Consider the following 20,078-nt stretch of genomic DNA (forward strand, 5'->3'; position numbering starts at 1 on the left):
GCCATTAGCAGCTCAATTTACAAAGCGATGACTTCTGATAGCGCCGTCTATCTGCCCGCAAAGCTATCGGCCCAAAACAATATTTGGCATTGCGGGCGTTCGCTTGTCACCCTTAGACCCTTGGTATTGTTTTTGGATCCCCTTCCGCTTTTGGCTAAAAGCACTGGGCGACAAGTGGACGCCTAATGGACCGGCGACCAACTGCAATTCGATCCGGATGCCCACTATGCGGATGTGAACTTTTCGGGGATGCGTGGGGCTGATGAAGTGGGGTGATGAAAAAGGCAGAGAAAAAAATAAAGGAATACTATTAATTCCATACAAATGACTCCATTTGATTTTGAAAATGTGTTATTAATAGAAAATTAATTTTCTAAAGACCAAAGCCTTCATGACACTAGCTTAGGTTTTGACTATCCGATTGGATTGATTCAAATAAGTCAAACCCATATCATAAAAATAAGCATTACTTTGAATCTATAAAAAAATTATAATATCCTAAGCTTTCGAAAAGAAACTCATTAATATTCTTGAGATTTAAGTATGTAAATTTCTATATAGGGCCATAAGCTAGTGTTATATGAACTTATCCCAATTCTCGAAATATTTTATCTTTTTTAACTATAATTAATCAATAATGTATTTAATAGTACAAATATTTACTTTACGCTTTGTGAGGTCTTAGCCCCAAATTTATCTCTGAGAAACTTTTCTAAAATGATATATGCCTTGTACATATCCTTGCTCAATTCACACCCCCGTGCAGACAGCATTAATTTACCAGCCCGAATTAATCATTTTCTTGCAGTGCAGAGGCCTCACGACTTTGATACATTGGGCAAACAAGAGGGGCATAAAAACAAAATCAAATTGCTTGCAAATAGCTAAATAAAAGGATGGCCCAGGACGACGAGCCCTCGGCTTATTACTCCCCAAGTTGGCCCGCCTCCTCGAAGCCAAACATTTCAAGCAGGATATTGCCATGCAGCGAAGAAGGAACAAGTTTGCGCTTTGCAAATTAATAACAACAGCGATGAGTTTTCTTGTGTGTCCTGTTTGCCGTTCTTGTTTTTGTTATTCTATATCCTGCCAGATAGGACGAAGTGAGTGTGTGTGTGCGTGTGTGTGTGTGCGAGAGCGGTAAGTAGGACTAATGCCTGCAGGTTGACGTACGTGCTGTGGCATTTTTATTAGGCATCTCCTTTTTTACGAGCCCGCGCGCCGAAGCCCTTTTAATGTCGAAGGCGGCGCCAGACTCCCCTGGATGTAAAAGCTAAGAGGGGTAACGTTTCATAGCCCATAAAAGCAACAGTCCCCCGGAAACAGTTCCCAGAACTTCCTCCATCCTTCCAGCTCCATCTCCACCTTCACAGCCATCGACATCCCCAGCGCCATCGCCATCGCCACCTCCATCCTCCGCAAGAGTGAGTGTTACTTTTTGTTTAATTTAATTAGTCACGGCAAGCCCACACCCCGAATATCATTGTTATTAGTACAGGCATTTTATTGGTCGCATACCGTAGAGGGGCAATAACAATTAGGCTTAAAAAAGGTCGGGCCACGATCCACAAGTACCCCTTATCAAGATGGTTAAGCCCTTGAAAGTACACCCCTTTTAGATGAGCAAAAATAAATTTTAACCCCACTAGTGATACTATGTAAAATATACAAAAATATATAAATATGTTCAGCCTTATAACTTACCTATGCTTTAAAGATAAATATTAGTATTTCCCACTCTTTACACTTTTATTTTGAACATTTTTTATTTAAATTTAAAGTCCATCATGCCCAAAAGCTACCCCTTAGAGCCTGTGTTTGTGCGCGGGGAGTGTATAAAAATGCTGCTCAATTAAAGTGTAGACACTTAAAATTCAACACTTAATTTCGTGCGTAAAATTAATGCCAAGCACATAATTAAATTATGTTAATTACCTACAACAAAGTCTATTAACAACGCACAGGCAGAGCGAGATAGACGGTTGAGTCCACACGGAGAGGGCGACAGGACATCCAGCTGAAGCCCAATATCCCTTTTGGGGCCAAAAAGGCCAAACATCAAATAACTTTCAATCAATTCCAATTAGGCCAGCTCCCTTTTGGCATAAAAATTGGATCCAGAATGGAACGACAATTTAATTTCAAGTTTAATAGAAAACAGCAGCGAGAAATAACCACAAAACCTGAGGGGTGAGTTTGTGGCTTCGAACGGTTTGATGTTGTTATCTCCTCGAAGCCAACCCGTTTTTTCGAGGAAGGGATATTGTAATAACAGCTGCCCGACACGGACAACGACTATCTGATCCTGGGAAATTGCAGAGGAGCCGAAGGAGTTCCAGCCCCCAGGAAAACGGCAAGGAAAAGGAGAAGGAAAAGCGAAGGAAACGGCCACGCAGCAATGCATTTTGCAGTTAGCAACAATGGGCCAGCGGTCAAAGCCACAATAAAAGCGTGGTGTGGCATCGCAGGAACTCAAACTGAAATGAAAACCACAAAACACGCCAAACCCGAGCTCCTGGAAGCCAGCAAAAAATAAAAAAAAAAAACGATGGCCGAGGACATACAGCTGTCCGTCCGGACGAGTTGAAGACGTGGCAGTATGCGGGCGGAGACCAAGTTCATTTTCAGTGCAGAAATTTAATCAAGAAGTGCAGGGCAGCAGGCGATCCAAAGTGTCAGCGGTGGCATTTCCCACTTTCCACTATCTATTCACCCCCCCGAAAGTGTCCCGGCGTCCGGCCCCTTGCGTGTAATACGAGATTCGTTCAACATTTACAATGATTTTGTGATTCTTCCGACACTTTATGGCCCAAGCCAAGCTGACAGGCTCCCCACTATATCCCCCCCTGTACCATACCATATAGATACAGGGAGTACACATCCCCTGGCTGGGTGTGTTTGACTATAATAGAGTGAAAGACTTTAAGCAAGCAGCGCTATCGTCATCGCCATCGCCATCGCCATTGCCATCGCATCGCCATCTCGGTATTAAGTTGCAAGCGAAAAAGTTCACTTGTAATGCAGACGAGCAACGAAAATGGAAAATTGGAGCGCAGCTGACAATGCTCCCATTTACCCCCTTGATTTTCCGACCCTCCCAGCGATTTTCCCCCAGGCAGAGAGCGAGTGTCAGTCGATATCCCGGGAGCAGCCTGGTCAGGTTCCCACAGCCAGCCCGGACCCGGATACAAAAGCTTTCGCCGCGGAGCGAAACAAAATAAATATTTGGTTAATTCGATTTTTAGCTATGATTGTCCAAACGCAATTCTTGTTGATATTCAATACTCAAGGGTTGCGACTGGGCATCGCGGCTCGAAATAAGAATACAACTCGGCAACCAAATCGTGAATCAAGTGCATTATTTATCGAAATATACCACAGATAAGTTTCTAATATAAGATGCTGTTAGCCAAAGTCATTTTATAAGTACTAGTTACATATATTGAGTCGCAAAAATGTACTAAATGTCACTAAATAAATTGCAAAGACTTGACAAAAGCAAAAGGGTTCCCTGCAGACATTTTATCATTTAAACAATCTTAAATTTCATAACTAAATATAAATGCAAATGCCCGGCAGACTTCACTGTCAATTTATTTAAATAATTTTCCTGTTAAGCTTTTTATGTCATAAAGTGTGTCGGACTCCAGGAAAATCCAAGTTTACTACCAATATTTTACGAATATTAAATTTTATTAGGGCAAATTAAACTAGTTATGCCAAAATCTTATTAAAAAACGAATAAAAAACGAATAAAATTTAAACGCCATCACGCCTATCGATGTTTTAATTAAAAAGAAAAGCAATGAAGCTGAATACCTAGTTTAATCATATTTTCTTTTAAATCAAGCAACTTTTCTAACCGAGCCACTTGTGAGAAATAAAGTTAAAAGTAATATATTTTATGAGAGGGGCGAGGAGCAAGTCAAGAATTTACATCAGCAAAACTTGCGTTATGAAGTGGGGAAGCTGAGCATAGAAAACGTATTTTGTAACAAATATTTGCCAAGCATCTTTTGACAAATTATGACTTGGGTCCTCGTCCTCGTCCTCGTACTCGTCCTTCCAGCTCCCCGCCTTCCTCGTCCTGCTGCTGCTCTTTGTTTCTTTCCCCCAGAAAACTGTGGCTCCAAGTTGCCATGACAGCGTTGCCACATTATACAACAAGTGCTCGAAATAATAAAGTTAACAGCACTTTAATAGTTACCGCCTGCCACTCCCACTTGGGGCGGTTGCAAGGGGCGGGGCAGATGGGGGCGGCGGTGTGAGGGTGTGGCAATAGGCAACCGAACGAGGCAACTTCAGCAGAGGCAACATGTTGCCGGGCAACGGGCATAAATGAGGGGCTTATCCTATCGAGCAGCACAACTTGAACAATAAAATTGCTTTTATATACGAGAGTCTGCGCCGAGGATGAGCGGAGAAAATAGCCTGAAATACTCCCGGCTGGCTCAGATATACAACCATTATGGGCGGGACCGAAGATAAATTTTCCACTTTGATTTCTGCGCTTAATAAAAATCAAATTTAAATGCGGCTGACAACGCACTAAAAAGCCGTCAAGTCGTCGCATTGGCATGTGTGAAAGGTACACAGAGAAAAAATTATATAGATAAAGAATAGTTTGGATGTTAAGGGGGTTTACAATAGAATATTTTTATTAATATGAAAAAGTAATTTTGATTTTTTATTTCTTAAACTTATTTGATTTTATAAATTAATTCAGTATTGGAAAAATAATATTTTTTTAAATTAATAGTCAAACTTAAATGAAATTCTTCACTAGTTTTAAAAGGAAATGTTTTTATTTTGAAAGAAAATTATAATTCAAGCTATGAAAATAGGTGGGTATATAAAATATCTTCACTATCTTTTTAAGGAAATTTGATCATTTTTATTAAAAACTATAGATGTGAAATTCTTGAATATTCTTCGTGTAACAACGGAGCTTGGGGCAAGCAGCGGAGGCATTTATGGCCAGCTGATGACATGGCTTCCAGCGATGCCCGGGCTCCTGCTGCTGCTCCTGTTCCTGTTCCTGGAATGTAATAAAGTTGATGCTGCCTTTGGCTGCCGACTCTTTGGACTTTATGGCTGGCACATAAAAGGAAATCAAAGCCACCGAGAGGAAGCCATCCGCAGATGGCCAAGTCAAAGAGTCAGTCGACCCGCTAAATGGCTTTTGCCCGGCTGTACCAGACAGAGATAGAGAGAGCTCTATGGAAACTTGGGGCCAGAAGCGCGGCTAATAAGCCCGGCGGACCGACGGGGCGTATGCTTAATATTTTGAGCCAGTTGGCGCTTATATAAATGCCGTTGCCCAGAGCACCAAAGCGGAAAGTTCTGCATAAATTCAATTAACTAAAAACATGCAAATGAAAACTTTTTTCGGAGGGCGTCAAAGCCGCGGGGCGAAAGCGGAGAAAATGCTAAAATGCAACTCATTCAGATGCACAGAAGTGGCAATTGCAAGTGGCCACCAGGCGCATCCTTTATCCTTTTCCCCTCCGCTGCCAGAGATGTTTTCTAATTATTTCGCTCTGGCCGGGGGAACATCCTTTTGGGCGGCGGACTCGGTCAACTATGCGTGTATATCAGCAGTAGGAAATGCAATAATGTAACGAGTAATTGCGCAAAAAAATGGCCAAAAAAGTAATAAGGAACGCGCAGTTACGCAAAGCGCATGGGAGGGGGGTCAAAGGCCATGCAATCTGCAAGGACATCCAGGACTCCCGGCAGTTATGAGTGCGGTAAGCGGTGCGCAGGGGGAAGGGGGCAGGAAGCTGGGTGCTCGGGGGCCACAAACAAAAGTTGTCAACGACAGCAACGGCAACTGAAACAAAGCCCTGACCCGTGGGCGGTGGAGCGGATCGGCAGCGGATTGGGGGCGTGGACGTGCAACGTGGCCGCAGAAAGTTCAGGCGGCAGCTCACGCGGACCAGCCACGTGATTCGGTTGCCATGCTCCTGGTGTCCTGGCCTCGTGCCTCCGAGCACCGACCTCCTCCCGCCCTCGAAAAACGATATTAATTTCCCAAAGGTGCCGTTTTTGCTGGCGAAAATCACGCAAAATGCGACCCCGCCAGCGAGCCGGGGGACAACTTAACGGAAGAGCCGGAAAAATGGAGTCCTTTGTCGAACAGAACATTACACACCCTAGGCTGCAATTAGAAATACAAAGTAGTCCATTCGAGGCTTCACGGATCGTACGCAAAATGTTAAGTATGCGCCGCCAACCCCACGGATCGTAATTCATTTAAAACAGGCCTCGGTGCGATTACGTGACACACAATCAACATTTCGACTTCGCACCTAATTAAATTATTGTTTTTAATTCCTTTGAGGAGACCTCTATGAATTATTAATAATGTTTTCAACATAAGCAGGGGAAAATAGCATGTAGAGCAGGCCATTAAAAATACAAAAGCAATTTAACTTGAAGATTTAACATAAATTAGGCACAATAAAATATATAAGCACTTTATTGAAAAACAAATTGTAATCATGGCTGAATGTTGTCTGTAAAAATATGTATTTTAGTTATAGGAACCTCTTTTTTCTTTTAAAATTGTAATATTGATATTTTATTCTGACCTGCGAAACAGTTTTAAAATGTATAATAACATACTATATTGAATATTAAAAAAAGAAAGACAAAGGGTCTGCCAAAGTCATATGACCCAACCTTTTGATGACTATATCACCCACGCGAAATAAAATTAAAACGCACGCACACAAATTAAAAACTTTCAATAGCAACAATTTTCATTTAAAAATTCAACACCATGCTCAGGGACAGGCGGTGAGAGGATTGGGAAATGGGAAAAGGGGCTGGCTGAGTGGGTGGGGCGAAAAGTGCGGTGGGAAATGGGGAAAAGCCTGGTGGCTGGCCAAGCTGGCATTTCAGCTGGCAACCGCTTGTTGATGGCCATTGAAGTGGGCGACAAACAGATTTATGAAAACTCAAAAATATCCATTGTAATTTGACTGTGCGAGTGGCAAAGCAAGGGCGCACCAGCGATGGCAAAGCCATGATGGCTGGGGAGCAGGCAACAATTAAAACTATTTTGGCCAAAACAATATCGGGTTGTTGCCATCGCCGCCAGCTTTTCCAGTTGCCAGTTGTTTGCTGCTCGTTGCGCGGCTTGTTCCCCACTGGCAGCATTTTATTGGAATGCAGGCCGGGTGCCGGGGTCAAACCGCAGGAGGGGCGTGGCCACTGGGAGTGGCAAGCGGGTGGGGCCAGCCAGGAGGTGGCGAAAGGGTGAAGGCGAACGGACAGGACCAAAGCGAATTGCTTGCCGGAATAGCTGACAGGACATGGGGCTTGGCTATACCCTTGCCGCAAGGTTATTCAAATCAGTCGGAGGAATATTCGTTGGATTTATCATCAAACCAAGCCGTCGTGTTAATCCCCTTTCTTAAATAAAATGGTATCTAACACAAAAATGATATTAGCTATTAAAATGTATCGTCCCCCAATAATACAAAAATGACAAACTTCAAAAATGTTTAAAAATGAATTGAAATATATTATCTTTAGAATATATAATTATCTGCTTATTCATGTTTAAATTTATATAAAAACCACGCTTAAAACAAACTTAAATATTATTTGAGGGTCAATAAAACAAGTTTTGGTAATCGTATTTACTTCAAACGTTCTTCATTAATATCAAAAATAGTTTTATAATAAAATTCAAATTGAAAACCCTTAAAATACTTGAATATTCCCATATCTTTACATTTCTTTCCTTTAAATAACCAGAATAATAGGGCATTCAAACTTCGCCGCCACCCATCACAGCCCCTATCTTGTGTTGTCCTGTTGTTTTGTCATTGCTGCCGTCTGTTTATTGTGCCAGCGCTGCAGAAATCCTGAGCATGTCCTTTGGCCAGGGATAAAGTGCAGTGGCAGCGCACGGAGGACGCTGAGCAGGAGCTTAGCAAAACAACAGCTGTTGGCCTGCTAGCCCCTGACCCCTGAACCCCGGAACCCTTCGCAAGTCAGAGGGGCGCGAATTGCTTTCCCGTTGGCAGGCGGAATTTATTGCTTTAAGACTTAATCAATGGCTACTGGCACTTCTTGGTCTTCGGATCAGGCAGATCCTGCATCATGAAGCCGGGCGGCGGAGGCGGGCTCTTCAATGTGGTGGGTCCGCCCTTGGGCTCGCTGGCACATCTCCCGTTCTGCGGACCAGCGGGAGGCAGCTTATCACTCCGAAGCTTCGCCAGGATGTCGGCCAGACTCTTCTCATCGAGGTCCTCGTACATATCATCGTTGACCGCCAGAACGGGCGCATTCACACAGGCGCCCATGCAGTAATCCTCCTTCAGCGTGAACTGCATATCCGGAGTGGTCTGTCCGTGCACCAGATTGAGGGCCTTCTTGCAGGCCTCGAAGATCTCATCGCCCCCGCGCAACTTGCAAGGCGTCGAGGTGCAAACACTGACCACATACTTGCCACGCGGCTTCATGAAGAACATGGTGTAGAACTGGGCCGCCTCGAAGGCCTTCATGGGGTCCACTTTGATAATCTCGGCCACGGCCTGAACGGCACTGATCGACAGCCAACCCTGCTGGCGCTGGGCAATGTCCAGAAGCGGCAGCAGGGCTCCCTTCCACTCCGGCTCCGGATACCAGGCCAAAAGGGCCTTGACCCTCCGCTGGTTGTCCGCCGAGAACTCAAACTTCAGCGTATCCCTCATGGCGCAGGCGTCCATCTGGCCTCCAGTCCGGAGCACGGATGACATGTGCATGGAACGGCATCCCCGGAGCAAACGCTGCATACTGTCCAGAAAAATATATGTATTTTAAACCTTTGTGGCTTTCTCAACGACCAATATTGAAATTCCTATCGGTTTGACATTCTGCTCTCGGAATACTCGTGCACAAAGAAAATATCTTATCAAAGCGGCTATCAGCGGTTTATGCTGCTAATATAGAGTTTCCAATAAACAATATTTGCATTTATTGGTCATTAAATGCAAACATATGCAATCAGTATCATAAGCCATTGAACTAACGATAATGACATTTAAAATTCATAAATATGAGATTTAGTTGGACAATGAATTGTCAAATAATTGTATATGTATATTTAAGTAATAAGAAAAAAAATGCATAGTTTAATTTTAAATATATAATTATTGTGAATATAAATAAATAATATACTAGAAAGAATTTAGAAAAATGTTTTTGTTGAAATAAAATCGCATATTAAACCTGTTGTAAGTTCAAGGTTTAACTTATGCCTTAGGTTTACTTTAAAGCCTCACTAATGATTTCCCTTTGTGTTCTTGATTTAATATTTACTAACCGGTATAATGGAGACAGTGACCACCTTAATTATTCTGTTTTTCCTCTCCCTTTTCAACTTTTCTGTAAATTATAGTGTTCAGGCGAAATTGCAATCAAATTGAGTTGGCCAGCTGCTCGTCATGACAACGTGGAGATGGCCAATCCGCAGGACGAGGTCACAGCATGCCAATCAAGTCCCCCTGCCGCAAATTGTTCAAATTGCATGCCTTCCTTAATTGTCAATATAAGTGCTGCAGGTCGCTTTCAGCGGGTGGGACAAGGGATACCATTACCATATACCATTTTTCCGAGCACTTTACACTTTATTTTACATACAATCGCAATGATAGGGAAACTCTCTTATCGACACCTGTCCCCCGGCTCATTTGTTATTAATGTGAAAGATTGGATCGTAAAACGTAGGCATTATGCCAGCGCAGTATCCGATCAAAATCCATAATAAACAATTAGGATAATGGCAATTCAAAGTGGCATTCACTGCAGATAGCATAACGTTAATGTTGTAAGCACTTGTAATGGGCGAACAGCCAAAAACCAGAGCACATGTCGCCCCCAAAACAGGCGGAATTTTTTGTCGGACCCCAGCCAAAAGTCATAAAAATAAACCATTTTCATAGCCTTACAGAGGGTATTAAATCCACTTTCAAAATGATCTTATTATCACTAGAAAGTGATGAAATAAAGATTTCGTTTAATAAATGAATAAAAATTCTTTAGAAAAGTAACACAAAGTCAAAAACTTTGATTTTTAAAATCAAAAACAAAGTTCGCAATTTATAAAACGTACTTCCAAAGTCCAAACATCGTTTTTCAGAGGTCGGCGACCCCAGAGAATACCTATAAATCTGCTTGTGAATGTGCATGTTGGCCAGGCAAAAGTTTGGCGGTCCCAAAAAGCGGCAACAAAATGGGAACTGCAATTGGCCACGAAGTACTTTCCAAAGTCTTTTGCATGGCAGTTCACATAATTTGTGTTGTGATAGTCTCGGCCTCGTTTTCCCCCGCTTCTTGGCGGCCGGCAGTTTTCGGTTTTTGTGCCCAAAACATAATTAAGTGCTTTGCAAGTTGTTTTGGCTGTAGGGGAATTTGTCATAACATGGCTGGGGTTTGGGGGAAAAGCACCGAAAGCGAGTAGCAGAGCCCGTTGATAATGTACTAAGTAGTAATAAATTTTACTTTTATGCGAAGAAACTCCGGGGAGGAGCGAAAACAAGCCAGAACAGCACAGCGCTGAGCAGAACAGAACGGAAAACCAGAAATCAAGAGTCGGCGAAAAGTGAAATGGGCCCTGCTCCCCTTTTTGACCCCGTCGACGGGCTCAACAAGTTGGCCAAGTTGGCGAGTTCCCCGAGTTACCGAGTTTCCCAGCTCCCCGAGCTGATGAAGTGGCAATGGCCAAGAGCCGGACTTTAGTTGTAGTTGGCCAGCGCTGGAGTGGAGGCTGAAATTAAATCAAACATCAAACTCAATCGCAAAGCCAAAAAGGGAGAAAGGACGTGGAAGGACTTCTCCGCCGGCAAAATGAATCGAAATGGGGACGAAGGGACGAAGTGCCAAAAGTGTTAGCAACTTTGCCACATTTCTGTTGATTTTCCTCGCACAAAACTGTGGTACGGCACGCAGCCACGGGCGTGATGGATTAGCAAAGTTGGAGTTTAGCGGCCCGGTTCTCCCTGTTTTTAATTTTGCAAAAATATACGAAACTTTGTGTGCACAACTGCCACTGCCACTGACGACCACGCCCCCTTCCAGGCACCCCGGGGAGGTCGAGGGGCGCGAACTCGTCCGGGGGAAGCCCATGTTCCATGTTTTCGATCAACTGCAGCACGACTTTGAGGCGAAATGGCGGCGCACAACCACAGCGAAGCCCTTCAGTATCCTCCAGCACTTGGGCTGGGAGCAGGAGCAGGAGGCTCAGCGGCTGCAGGCCCATCCAAACACTAGTTTTCATGTCCTGCAACAATTGTACAAGGATCAAAAGGCTTATGAGCTCAAGACCACAACCGTAAAGCCCTTTCTTGTGCTGCAAGAACTGGAAAAGGACTACATTAAGGCAAATAAACACACCACTACGGTGAAACCTTTTCATATAGTGGGAACCCTGGTAGAAGATCTCATAAAAAAGGATCTTAAAGAGGGTTATCTGGTGGAAAAACCCATTAAATCCTCGGATGCCCTAGCCGAACACAAGGCCGAGCTAAAACCCGAATCTCGGGCCAAGCAAAGTCAGAAGCGGAGACGGAAACGCATTCGCCGCAGAAGGAAACGAATACGCCGACGCCGGAAACGCACACGTCGCCGTCGCCGGAAAAAGCGGAAGAAGAGACGTAAGAAGCGGAAGAGGAAGAAGCACAAGGGCGACAAGAAAAAGAAGAAGAAGGGCAAGCGGAAGAAGCGGAAGAAGCAACAAAAACCGGAAGAGCACGACCAGCACTCCATTTTCCAGCCCGGCCAAGTGATCTTCGCCAACCCCACCAAGTCGCCGCACTACCACCATCCCCATGGGTATCCCTATCCCCCGGCCAACCAGGTGCCAGTGCAAACCATACCCACAGCCTTACTGGACGCCTTGATCACCACCACCACCACCACCAAAAAACCAAAAACCACCACCACTACCTTTCGTCCCTTGAGCAAGATCAAGTATCTGCTGAGGCACAACAGCATCTTCAAGAAAAAGAAGAAGGAGTACATGAGCCACGTGGGTCAGGTGTTGTATCCTTTCGTGAAATTCGTGGCCTTCTTCACGGTCCTCAATCCCTTCACACTGGGCGTGTTCCTCTTCACCCTGATCTCACCCGCCGTCTTTGGCTTCCTGGGCTTTGTCGCGCTGAGTGTGCTGGTCAAGCCCTTCCTGCACCTGGTGTTCGGGGTCAAAAGAAACGTAAATGCCTTCGAGCACAAGAGGTGGCTGGCCCACAAACAGGAGGAGAAGCTGAAGCTGGCCTTAAGGCCAGTCACCATCCACAAGCACTTCTACCAGCAGAATCCGGTGCACTCGGCACCACCTGTGAAACTGCGCCCAGTGGGTCATTGGAGGAGGCAGGGTGGTGGCCAAGGGAATGAGATGTTATCCTCGCAACCACCACCCCAAAGACCGCCACCCCTGAGACCACCTCCTAAGCGACCACCCCTGGAACCACCCCCAGGATATCGCTATAATCCTTTACTGCCTGATGATCGTAAGGCTCTTGAGTACGATAATTCAGATCAGCCTGGCATATTTCTTTAATATAGAAACATAATTTTATTATTTTAAAAATTACTATATCAAGTAGAGAATTGTTAAACCACATAAATATAAATAGCGTATGGAAAAGACTATACAATATCATTCTATTATTTCTGCATTAATTAAGATAATATAATTTAAATAACACATCGATTTTTTGTGAGGAAACTTTAATTCAAGCCCAGCTGCCATCGAGGATACCATGACATCTGCCCCATCCGCACTCCAGCGAAGTTATCTGGGCAAAGGGAGGAGGACCTGCCACTTCGGGGACCTGGGAACCCCACTCACACGCGTGTGCTGCATTAAAATTAACATGTTGGCAAAGTGAAATTAACAACAGCCAACCCAAGATTGTTGCCGAAACCCAATTAAAAAGTTTGGCAACTGGTAAAGCGGTTTTGTAACAACCCCAACCCCTTCAGTTTTCGTAGACCATCATGTGAATGTCCATTTCCCGCAGCCGCTGTAATTTCTCATCGTAGCCCTGGTGGAGGAGGTCCTGCTCCTGCTGATCATCCACTGAAAGAACCTCATGGAGTGGCAGGCAGAGTTGCAGATCCGTTCGTTCGAAGAGCTTTCGAGCCTGCCAGCGAAAGAGCTCCACTGCATCGGCGAAGTCCTTGTGCCGCTCCAGGAAGTCCTCCATTCGAGGGTGATGGTGGATGAGCTGGTCCAAGGACGCCAGCAGGCGCATAATTAGGAAACGGCAGTACCGCTTGCGAACACAAGTGATGGGCATGTCCCGTTGTCTCTGCCAACGCCTCTCTGCCGCTTGACGAGTATAGCTCCACATGGTGAGGACCAGGATAATGGCAATCTTCACGCCACCAATGTGTAGAAGTACAGACAGGGGAGTTATCTCCTCCTGCAGCACCTTTTGCCGCCACCAGAGGAGGTCCCTTCCGTGGAAGGAGTACCCATAGTCCAGGACACCCAGCACAAGAAAGCAGATTGCGGCAATATGACCGATCACATCGTAGTGCAGGCGAATCTTTCGAAGGACCCACAGCCAGCTGGCGAGGATTCTGGCCATTTCTAAGCAATACGAACTAACTTGTAATTTTGAAACTTTCTAGAATAGCTACAAAACAAAATACAATTTATCTCCAGTTAACTAGATGCATAGATTTTAACATTACTAATGACTTGGGAAGAGAAATGCCTTGTCAGAAAAATAAGTTGATTACGAAATCTTATAAGGAAAACCACTGAAAAACATAAGATTCAAATATTTTTTAAAAGAGTATTAAAAATATAAAGAGAGACTTACAACAAGTAGGGTGCATGTCTCTCTTTTGAAAATGCCTTGACCCACTTTTCTAAAAAATAATTATTTTCCCAAGCTTCCAAATATAATTGGCCTTTACTGACGCAAATTTGTATTGTTATTTTGCCATCATGGAAGCAATTATTAGTTTACCATTCAAATTATACGAAAAGTTATGCATTTCCAGCGTTGCCCCTTGGCAATGCTTTGCTCTTTTTTTGTTATTATTGCTTTAGCTGACGGTATTGACACTTTGTTCACACAATCCACAGAGCCAATATCAATTGCGCGCTTGCAATTTGCCAACATTTTGCAGGCCAGCATAATGGAATCGCCTTGGGAACGTCATTTTGTTTGGCTCAAAACAAGTCGTTCGTCGCCGGAACTGCAGAACTGCATTGTGAAGACGGTGGAGAAGATTGGAAATATTGAAAGAAGTTGGGGAGGTGCCAGTGACTGGGATTGAGCCGGGAGAAAGGATCTCCTATTCAAGTACACTCTAAATAATATCACTTAAAACATACCAAGATTTCTTGCAATAACAAGTAACATTTTTAAAGTTCTTTGAATAGTACCATTTCTAAGAGGTTATATAATTTTGTATGGATTGATATATGAGTGCTATTGCTTGGATTTTTTGCAGTGCATCTACTCCAAGTAGAAGGCAGCAAATAAAACGAGTAATAATAAATAAAATTGTAGCCAATTCATAAGGATTTCGCATTTTGTCGCTTCAATCAGGCAATTGATGGTCTCTAGAAGGGGGGTTTGGTTGAGAGCTTCAGGACCGCAGGACTGTCGAGCGACGGGCAAACAACATTCATTCATATTTTCCAAGTGCCGATTGAAGCTGCCTTTGCATTCTGCTGATCTCCTTCAGCACCGAGCCACCTACTACCAGCCCACCAGGCCAACATCCCAGCCCCACTTTCCCCATTTCTCCCCACTGCCAGCACAATGTGCGTATAAATAACGGATTTCCTGTTATAAAATATTTGTAACGACATTTTCCCCGATTTATGTATCCACACATATACACACAGACGGAGTTTGCATGCTTTCTCTATATGGCATCTGTGCTCAAAACAATAGTCCTTGGCAGATGGCAAGTGGTAGGAAAAGTATATTTTGCCATATTTTGTCTTAGTTTCCTAGATCTAACAAAGATATAAGAATAAATCTATTTATCCAAAATCTGGGTTTAAAAATATTTATTAGGTATACAAATATTTAGAGGAAAGTTTTTTTAAACTCTTTATAAGTTTCCAAGAAACTCATATTTTATTCAAAGCCTGCCATTACATCTATTATTTTGAGCACTGCTGTAAGCGCTGGTATAGTGAATATATTGCATTGTGCCATGGCTAGTGGAGATGGGAATGTACTCCACCCTCCAATCGGTGGATATATATATACTGACACGGTATCTGGGGCTGCCGCTCTCCCCTGCCAATTGCTGCCACTCCGTCATGGCTGACAGTTATGGCTATATGGATATCGATATGGATATATGCCGGGTAACGTCTTCGGATTGCAGCTGTCAACGCAGCACCACATTTCGCACCGTCCTAAATGTGCTGCTTAGGAGTCGAGAGAGTGCAGATCCAGTGGATTGATGATGCTCCGAATGGCAGATGCAGTTGCAGTCGCAGTTCCAGTTGCACTAGGTCCTGCAGTGGGCGGTGCATAAATCACAGTCATGCACGTGTTAATGCGCTCGAGAGCTCCATTGTTGTCAGCGGATATCCAGCACACAAAGGTAAATGGTCGGGCGATTGGGAGTGGAGCAATGCATCCTGTTTGCGGGGCGGACAAATGGCCGTGGGTCAGGCCACAAATGATGGCAGGAAACGTATAACTTCCTAATGATTGGCAACACAATTATGCCGCCAATCCAGAATCCAGTTCACCGCATCGAATTTAGAAACGTAAAGTAGGAAAAGGCGCCCTGTATGATCTATGGAGCTAAAGTCAATAAACTAACAAAATGAAATCATCCGAAAAGTAACCCACTTTCAGTACTGCTGTTAGACTGACGCGGAAATAATTCAGACCGGTTATGAAGAAGGGCCTTGAGTTGAGTTGGATGGCCAGAGTCACCAGTTTCATCAGTTTGACATTCTCCCCAACGTTGTCCGACCGATGGACAACCTGCTCCCAGTCAGCGGTGTAGTACATCATACCCAGTTCGTCTGTCTGTGAAGGTATTATAAGTTTTAAATAGACTTTGGGGAGACACGTTACAGAGAAACCACCTACTGTCTTGAGCAGAATAGAGCCCAGCATGCCCAGGGCCAGCAGCTCCATGAATTTGGCCAGGAACCACACAATATAAGCCACATTACCCCAGGGGTTCTGTAAATAAGACCTCAGATCAGAAATTATTCGGGCGCATGATATTTATCAGACCAAAAATAAATATCTATGGAAATTTGAGTTTCGAAATGGGAACCAAAAAGACACTTCAAGGCTTCATAACTTGAGTTATTGGAAACCGATTTAAACGTGGGATACCTCTATGAAATTGTGGTCGAATTCTCTGTTATTCAACATTTAAATTATCCTTTTTAAAGAGGGTCAAAATTTTAGCACATTTTCATGTTAGATTTTTACGTATTTCCAAAGGATTTTGTGTGGGAGCCCACATCTGCACTTCTAAAGTTAATAACTTGAGTTATTGGAAACCGATTAAAACGTGGGATACCTCTATGAATCTGTGGTTGAATTCTCTGTAAATTAACATTTAAATTATCCTTTTTAAAGAGGGTCAAAATTTTAGCACATTTTCATGTTAGATTTTTAAGTATTTCCAAAGGATTTTGTATGGGACCCCAAATCTGCACTTCTAGACCCCATAACTTGAATATTTTGAAACCGATTTAAGCGTGGCATACCTCTTTGAAATTGTGACCGAATTCTCTCAAATTATACATTTAAATTATTCTTTTTAAAGAGGTTCAAAATTTTAGCACATTTTTATGTTCGATTTTTACGTATTTCCAAAGGATTTTGTGTGGGAGCCCACATCTGCACTTCTAAATTTAATAACTTGAGTTATTGGAAACCGATTAAAACGTGGGATACCTCTATGAATCTGTGGTTGAATTCTCTGTAAATTAACATTTAAATTATTCTTTTTAAAGAGGGTCAACATTTTAGCACATTTTCATGTTCTATTTTTCGGTACTTTCAAAGGATTCTGAATGGGACCCCAAATCTGCATTTCTAGATCCCATAACTTTAGTTACTGGTAACCGATTAATACGTGGGATACCTCTATGAAATTGTGGTCGAATTCTCTGTTATTTCACATTTAAATCATCCTTTTTTAAGAAGATCAAAATTTTAGCCCATTTTCATGTTCGATTTTTACGTATTTTCAAAGGATTTTGTATGGCAGCCCACATCTGCACTTCTAAATTTAATAACTTGAGTAATTTGAAGCCGATTTAAACGTGGGATACCTCTATGAAATTGTGGTCGAATTCTCTGTTATCTAACATTTAAATTATCTTTTTTAAAGAGGGTCAAAATATTAGCCCATTTTCATGTTCGATTTTTACGTATTTTCAAAGGATTCTAAATGGGACCCCAAATCTGCACTTCTAGATCCCATAACTTGAATAATTTGAAGCCGATTTAAGCGTGGCATACCTCTTTGAATTTGTGATGGAATTCTCTAAAACTCTACATTTAAATTATTTGTTTCAAAGAAGGTAACATTTTAGTTTGTGGTTGCATTCTGTACTATTCCATATAAAAGTTTTCCGTACTATTACCAACCGTAAAAGCCTTGAAAAACAGGGCGCAGAGCAAACCAGCGCTGAAAGCGAACATGACGAAGATACGCAGACTGAACTCCTCCTCCATCCGCTGGCCAAAGTTCCTCAGGGCTGCATTCCTCCGCAGGACGTGGGTTAAGGCCCGCCGATAACTGGAGGCTGTGTCTATAGTGGCACCTTTTTCCAGCAGCCGCTGGGCTGAACGACGAAGATCTTGTCCCAGCTGGACATATCGGGCATTTAAATGCATCATAAGCTCACCCATGACATTTAGTTCGCCAAAGAGCATGCTGGTGATGACGAAGCCCACCCAGAAGTTGAGTCCAAGGAGCGGGATGAAGAACTGCAATTTCGTGTTGTCGAAGGGATACACCTGCTTATAGAGCATTTCCCGACGGTGGTAGATGACATTCGTCACGGGGACCAGAAGGAAATTGAACAGGGCCAGCAGATAGACGGTCGAATTGAGCCTAGTGGCCCTCATTTGCCTCTGTATCCTGGCAAACAAATGGGGTTCCGACTCCTCCGCCACATAGATTTCCTCATAAAATCTCTGCAACAGGCCCCGAAAGCGATCCTTGTGCCAGGCCAGCTGAAAGCAGCGTATCTGCATCTCCACCAGAATCAGATATGTGGGCATGCCTGTCAGCAGGTTGTCCATATCCTGCCAATTTGCTATCAGGTAATGGAAGTCCACCTCGTTGTGCTCGCAGAAGACCAGAAAGCCCAGGAAAATCAGCACTCGGTCCAGGAAAACGGTCCAGCGACCCGAATCCGCCTCCAGGGGCCAGGCTATGTGGTTCAGGATTCGGTAAAGGGACACGGGCCAGGGCATCGGGGCCAACTCTCCGCCGGGAAGACGAGGCCTGTAGCGATGGAACAACATGACTGCACGACGTCCCCCTGGATGGACTCCCATTTATATTCTAATTTTAATTGCCGCCGGCCTGATGAAATATTAAATTCATGACCCAATCATAAATTATTCAGTTTCATTTGCGTTTGTCAAAATAAAGCCGAAATCGAAACCAAAACCAAAAGCCAGTCAGGAAACCAGCCGCAACGCTGATTTGCTTTCGATTTGGAATTCCAATCAAGTGCCAAAGTTTGGAGTTAATTAAGGCGTAATTATTAAAGCTTTTTGGCATGAGTTCTACTTTCAAATCAATCCAATGACATTTGGTCAAAACAATACGTATATCGTAGTTTCATTTTAAATTGCGTATAATTGTCAGTTCAATCAATTAAGTTAAATAGTATGTACGGACGAAAGCTTTTTGTCCTTTTTAAATGGATAAATATTATTGTTAATAAGCTTAAAATAACAATGTTATTCAGAATAACAAATAAATGAATCATTTTATAAAAACTGGTTCCATTTTTAAGTGATTAATTACCTTTAAAATCTCAAATTAAATCTGATAATAAATATCTCAAGAAACACGTTAAGTAGCTTATCAAAGTAATCTAGATTAAGGTGTTTTTATATCTTAAAACTCACATATTGACGGCTTAAGAAGCATTGATTTAAAGCCTCATTGAAAATTTCAACGCCTTGCTCCACTTTAAAACGAAATCCTTCTCCTAATCCACTGGCTTCATTGCTTTTCCTCTCGACGGACGACCGCAAACAATCATTTTTATGATTATGCTAAAATAACACGGACATAATTCCAATAAAAACGAAATTGCCCTGACACACTGACTGACAGCTCGGCCTTTGTGCGCCAGGTGGGCGCAAGGCAGGATATCCAAGGCTCCAGGACCGCCCAGTGTGAGGGAGAGGAGGGTACTCCCCCAAAGTATGCACCTGGGAGCAGCTGCTCATGTGTGGTTATGCCCCGGATCCTGGCCATATCAAAGGACGACCGAAAGGGCGTCGGAGCAGAGCAAATTCAATTCACTACTGTTGATTCTCCGCCCGTTGTTGTTCTTTTTGTTTGATAAAAGGATGAAAGGCTGAGGAAAGGCCAAACAACAGGAACGAACAAAAAAAAAACCCAAATAATATTAATATGCAAATTGAGTTTTTTAGTTGAGTGATCTAAGCGGATAACCGAGGGCCAAGTCAAGGCGAGCGCCAGTCTCCGGGGACCGGCGACGAAGGATTCGGATGCGGATCCGGGCTGCCAATGCGGATGAGGAGGAGTCTCTCTTTGGGGCATTTGGTTTTTTGCTTTATTGATTGCCGGCGGGACGGCTCACGTATATATCTGGAGCAACAGTCGGTTTAAATGCGAGTTTCGAATCAATTGAAATCATATTTTATTAAACGTTTACGGGGCCATTTCCCACAGCCGCCGCGGGTGTACGAATCTGCGAAAATATTTACCAGAAGTCAGACTGACACTCCATGCTCGTGCCAAAGAAGTAACCGCCGGCGGGGAAGAACGCTTCAAATATAAACACATAAAAAACATTATACGTACGGGTACACATAAATCCGTATCTGTATCTGCAGCTGCCCGAGTAT

General features: G+C 43.4%; 4 protein-coding genes across 4 annotated transcripts; 1 reads left to right on the plus strand and 3 right to left on the minus strand.

The window, feature by feature from the left end:
- Nucleotides 1–8,021: 8,021 nt before the first annotated feature.
- Nucleotides 8,022–8,881, minus strand: LOC108034664 (probable NADH dehydrogenase [ubiquinone] flavoprotein 2, mitochondrial). The gene has a single exon (XM_017109603.3). The coding sequence runs from the start codon at nucleotides 8,787–8,789 to the stop codon at nucleotides 8,073–8,075; it is 717 nt and encodes a 238-aa protein (XP_016965092.1). The 5' UTR covers nucleotides 8,790–8,881; the 3' UTR covers nucleotides 8,022–8,072.
- A 1,971-nt stretch (nucleotides 8,882–10,852) lies between these two features.
- On the plus strand, nucleotides 10,853–12,553 carry LOC108034454 (uncharacterized). Its single transcript, XM_017109339.2, has one exon. The coding sequence runs from the start codon at nucleotides 10,853–10,855 to the stop codon at nucleotides 12,551–12,553; it is 1,701 nt and encodes a 566-aa protein (XP_016964828.2).
- Nucleotides 12,554–12,633: 80 nt separating this feature from the next.
- LOC108034653 (uncharacterized) lies at nucleotides 12,634–13,689 on the minus strand. Its single transcript, XM_017109592.3, has one exon. It carries the CDS (start codon nucleotides 13,587–13,589, stop codon nucleotides 12,975–12,977), a length of 615 nt encoding a protein of 204 aa, XP_016965081.1. The 5' UTR covers nucleotides 13,590–13,689; the 3' UTR covers nucleotides 12,634–12,974.
- Nucleotides 13,690–15,674: 1,985 nt separating this feature from the next.
- Nucleotides 15,675–18,491, minus strand: LOC108034767 (odorant receptor 74a). The gene is made up of 4 exons (XM_017109712.1): nucleotides 17,607–18,491; nucleotides 16,083–16,178; nucleotides 15,837–16,019; nucleotides 15,675–15,780 (listed from the first exon to the last, which is right to left on the minus strand). The coding sequence occupies exons 1-4, from the start codon at nucleotides 18,489–18,491 to the stop codon at nucleotides 15,730–15,732; spliced, it is 1,215 nt and encodes a 404-aa protein (XP_016965201.1). The 3' UTR covers nucleotides 15,675–15,729.
- Between the last annotated feature and the right edge of the window lie 1,587 nt (nucleotides 18,492–20,078).

Source organism: Drosophila biarmipes, chromosome 3L (genome assembly GCF_025231255.1).
Source record: "Drosophila biarmipes strain raj3 chromosome 3L, RU_DBia_V1.1, whole genome shotgun sequence".
In the NCBI taxonomy this organism is placed as follows: domain Eukaryota; kingdom Metazoa; phylum Arthropoda; class Insecta; order Diptera; family Drosophilidae; genus Drosophila; species Drosophila biarmipes.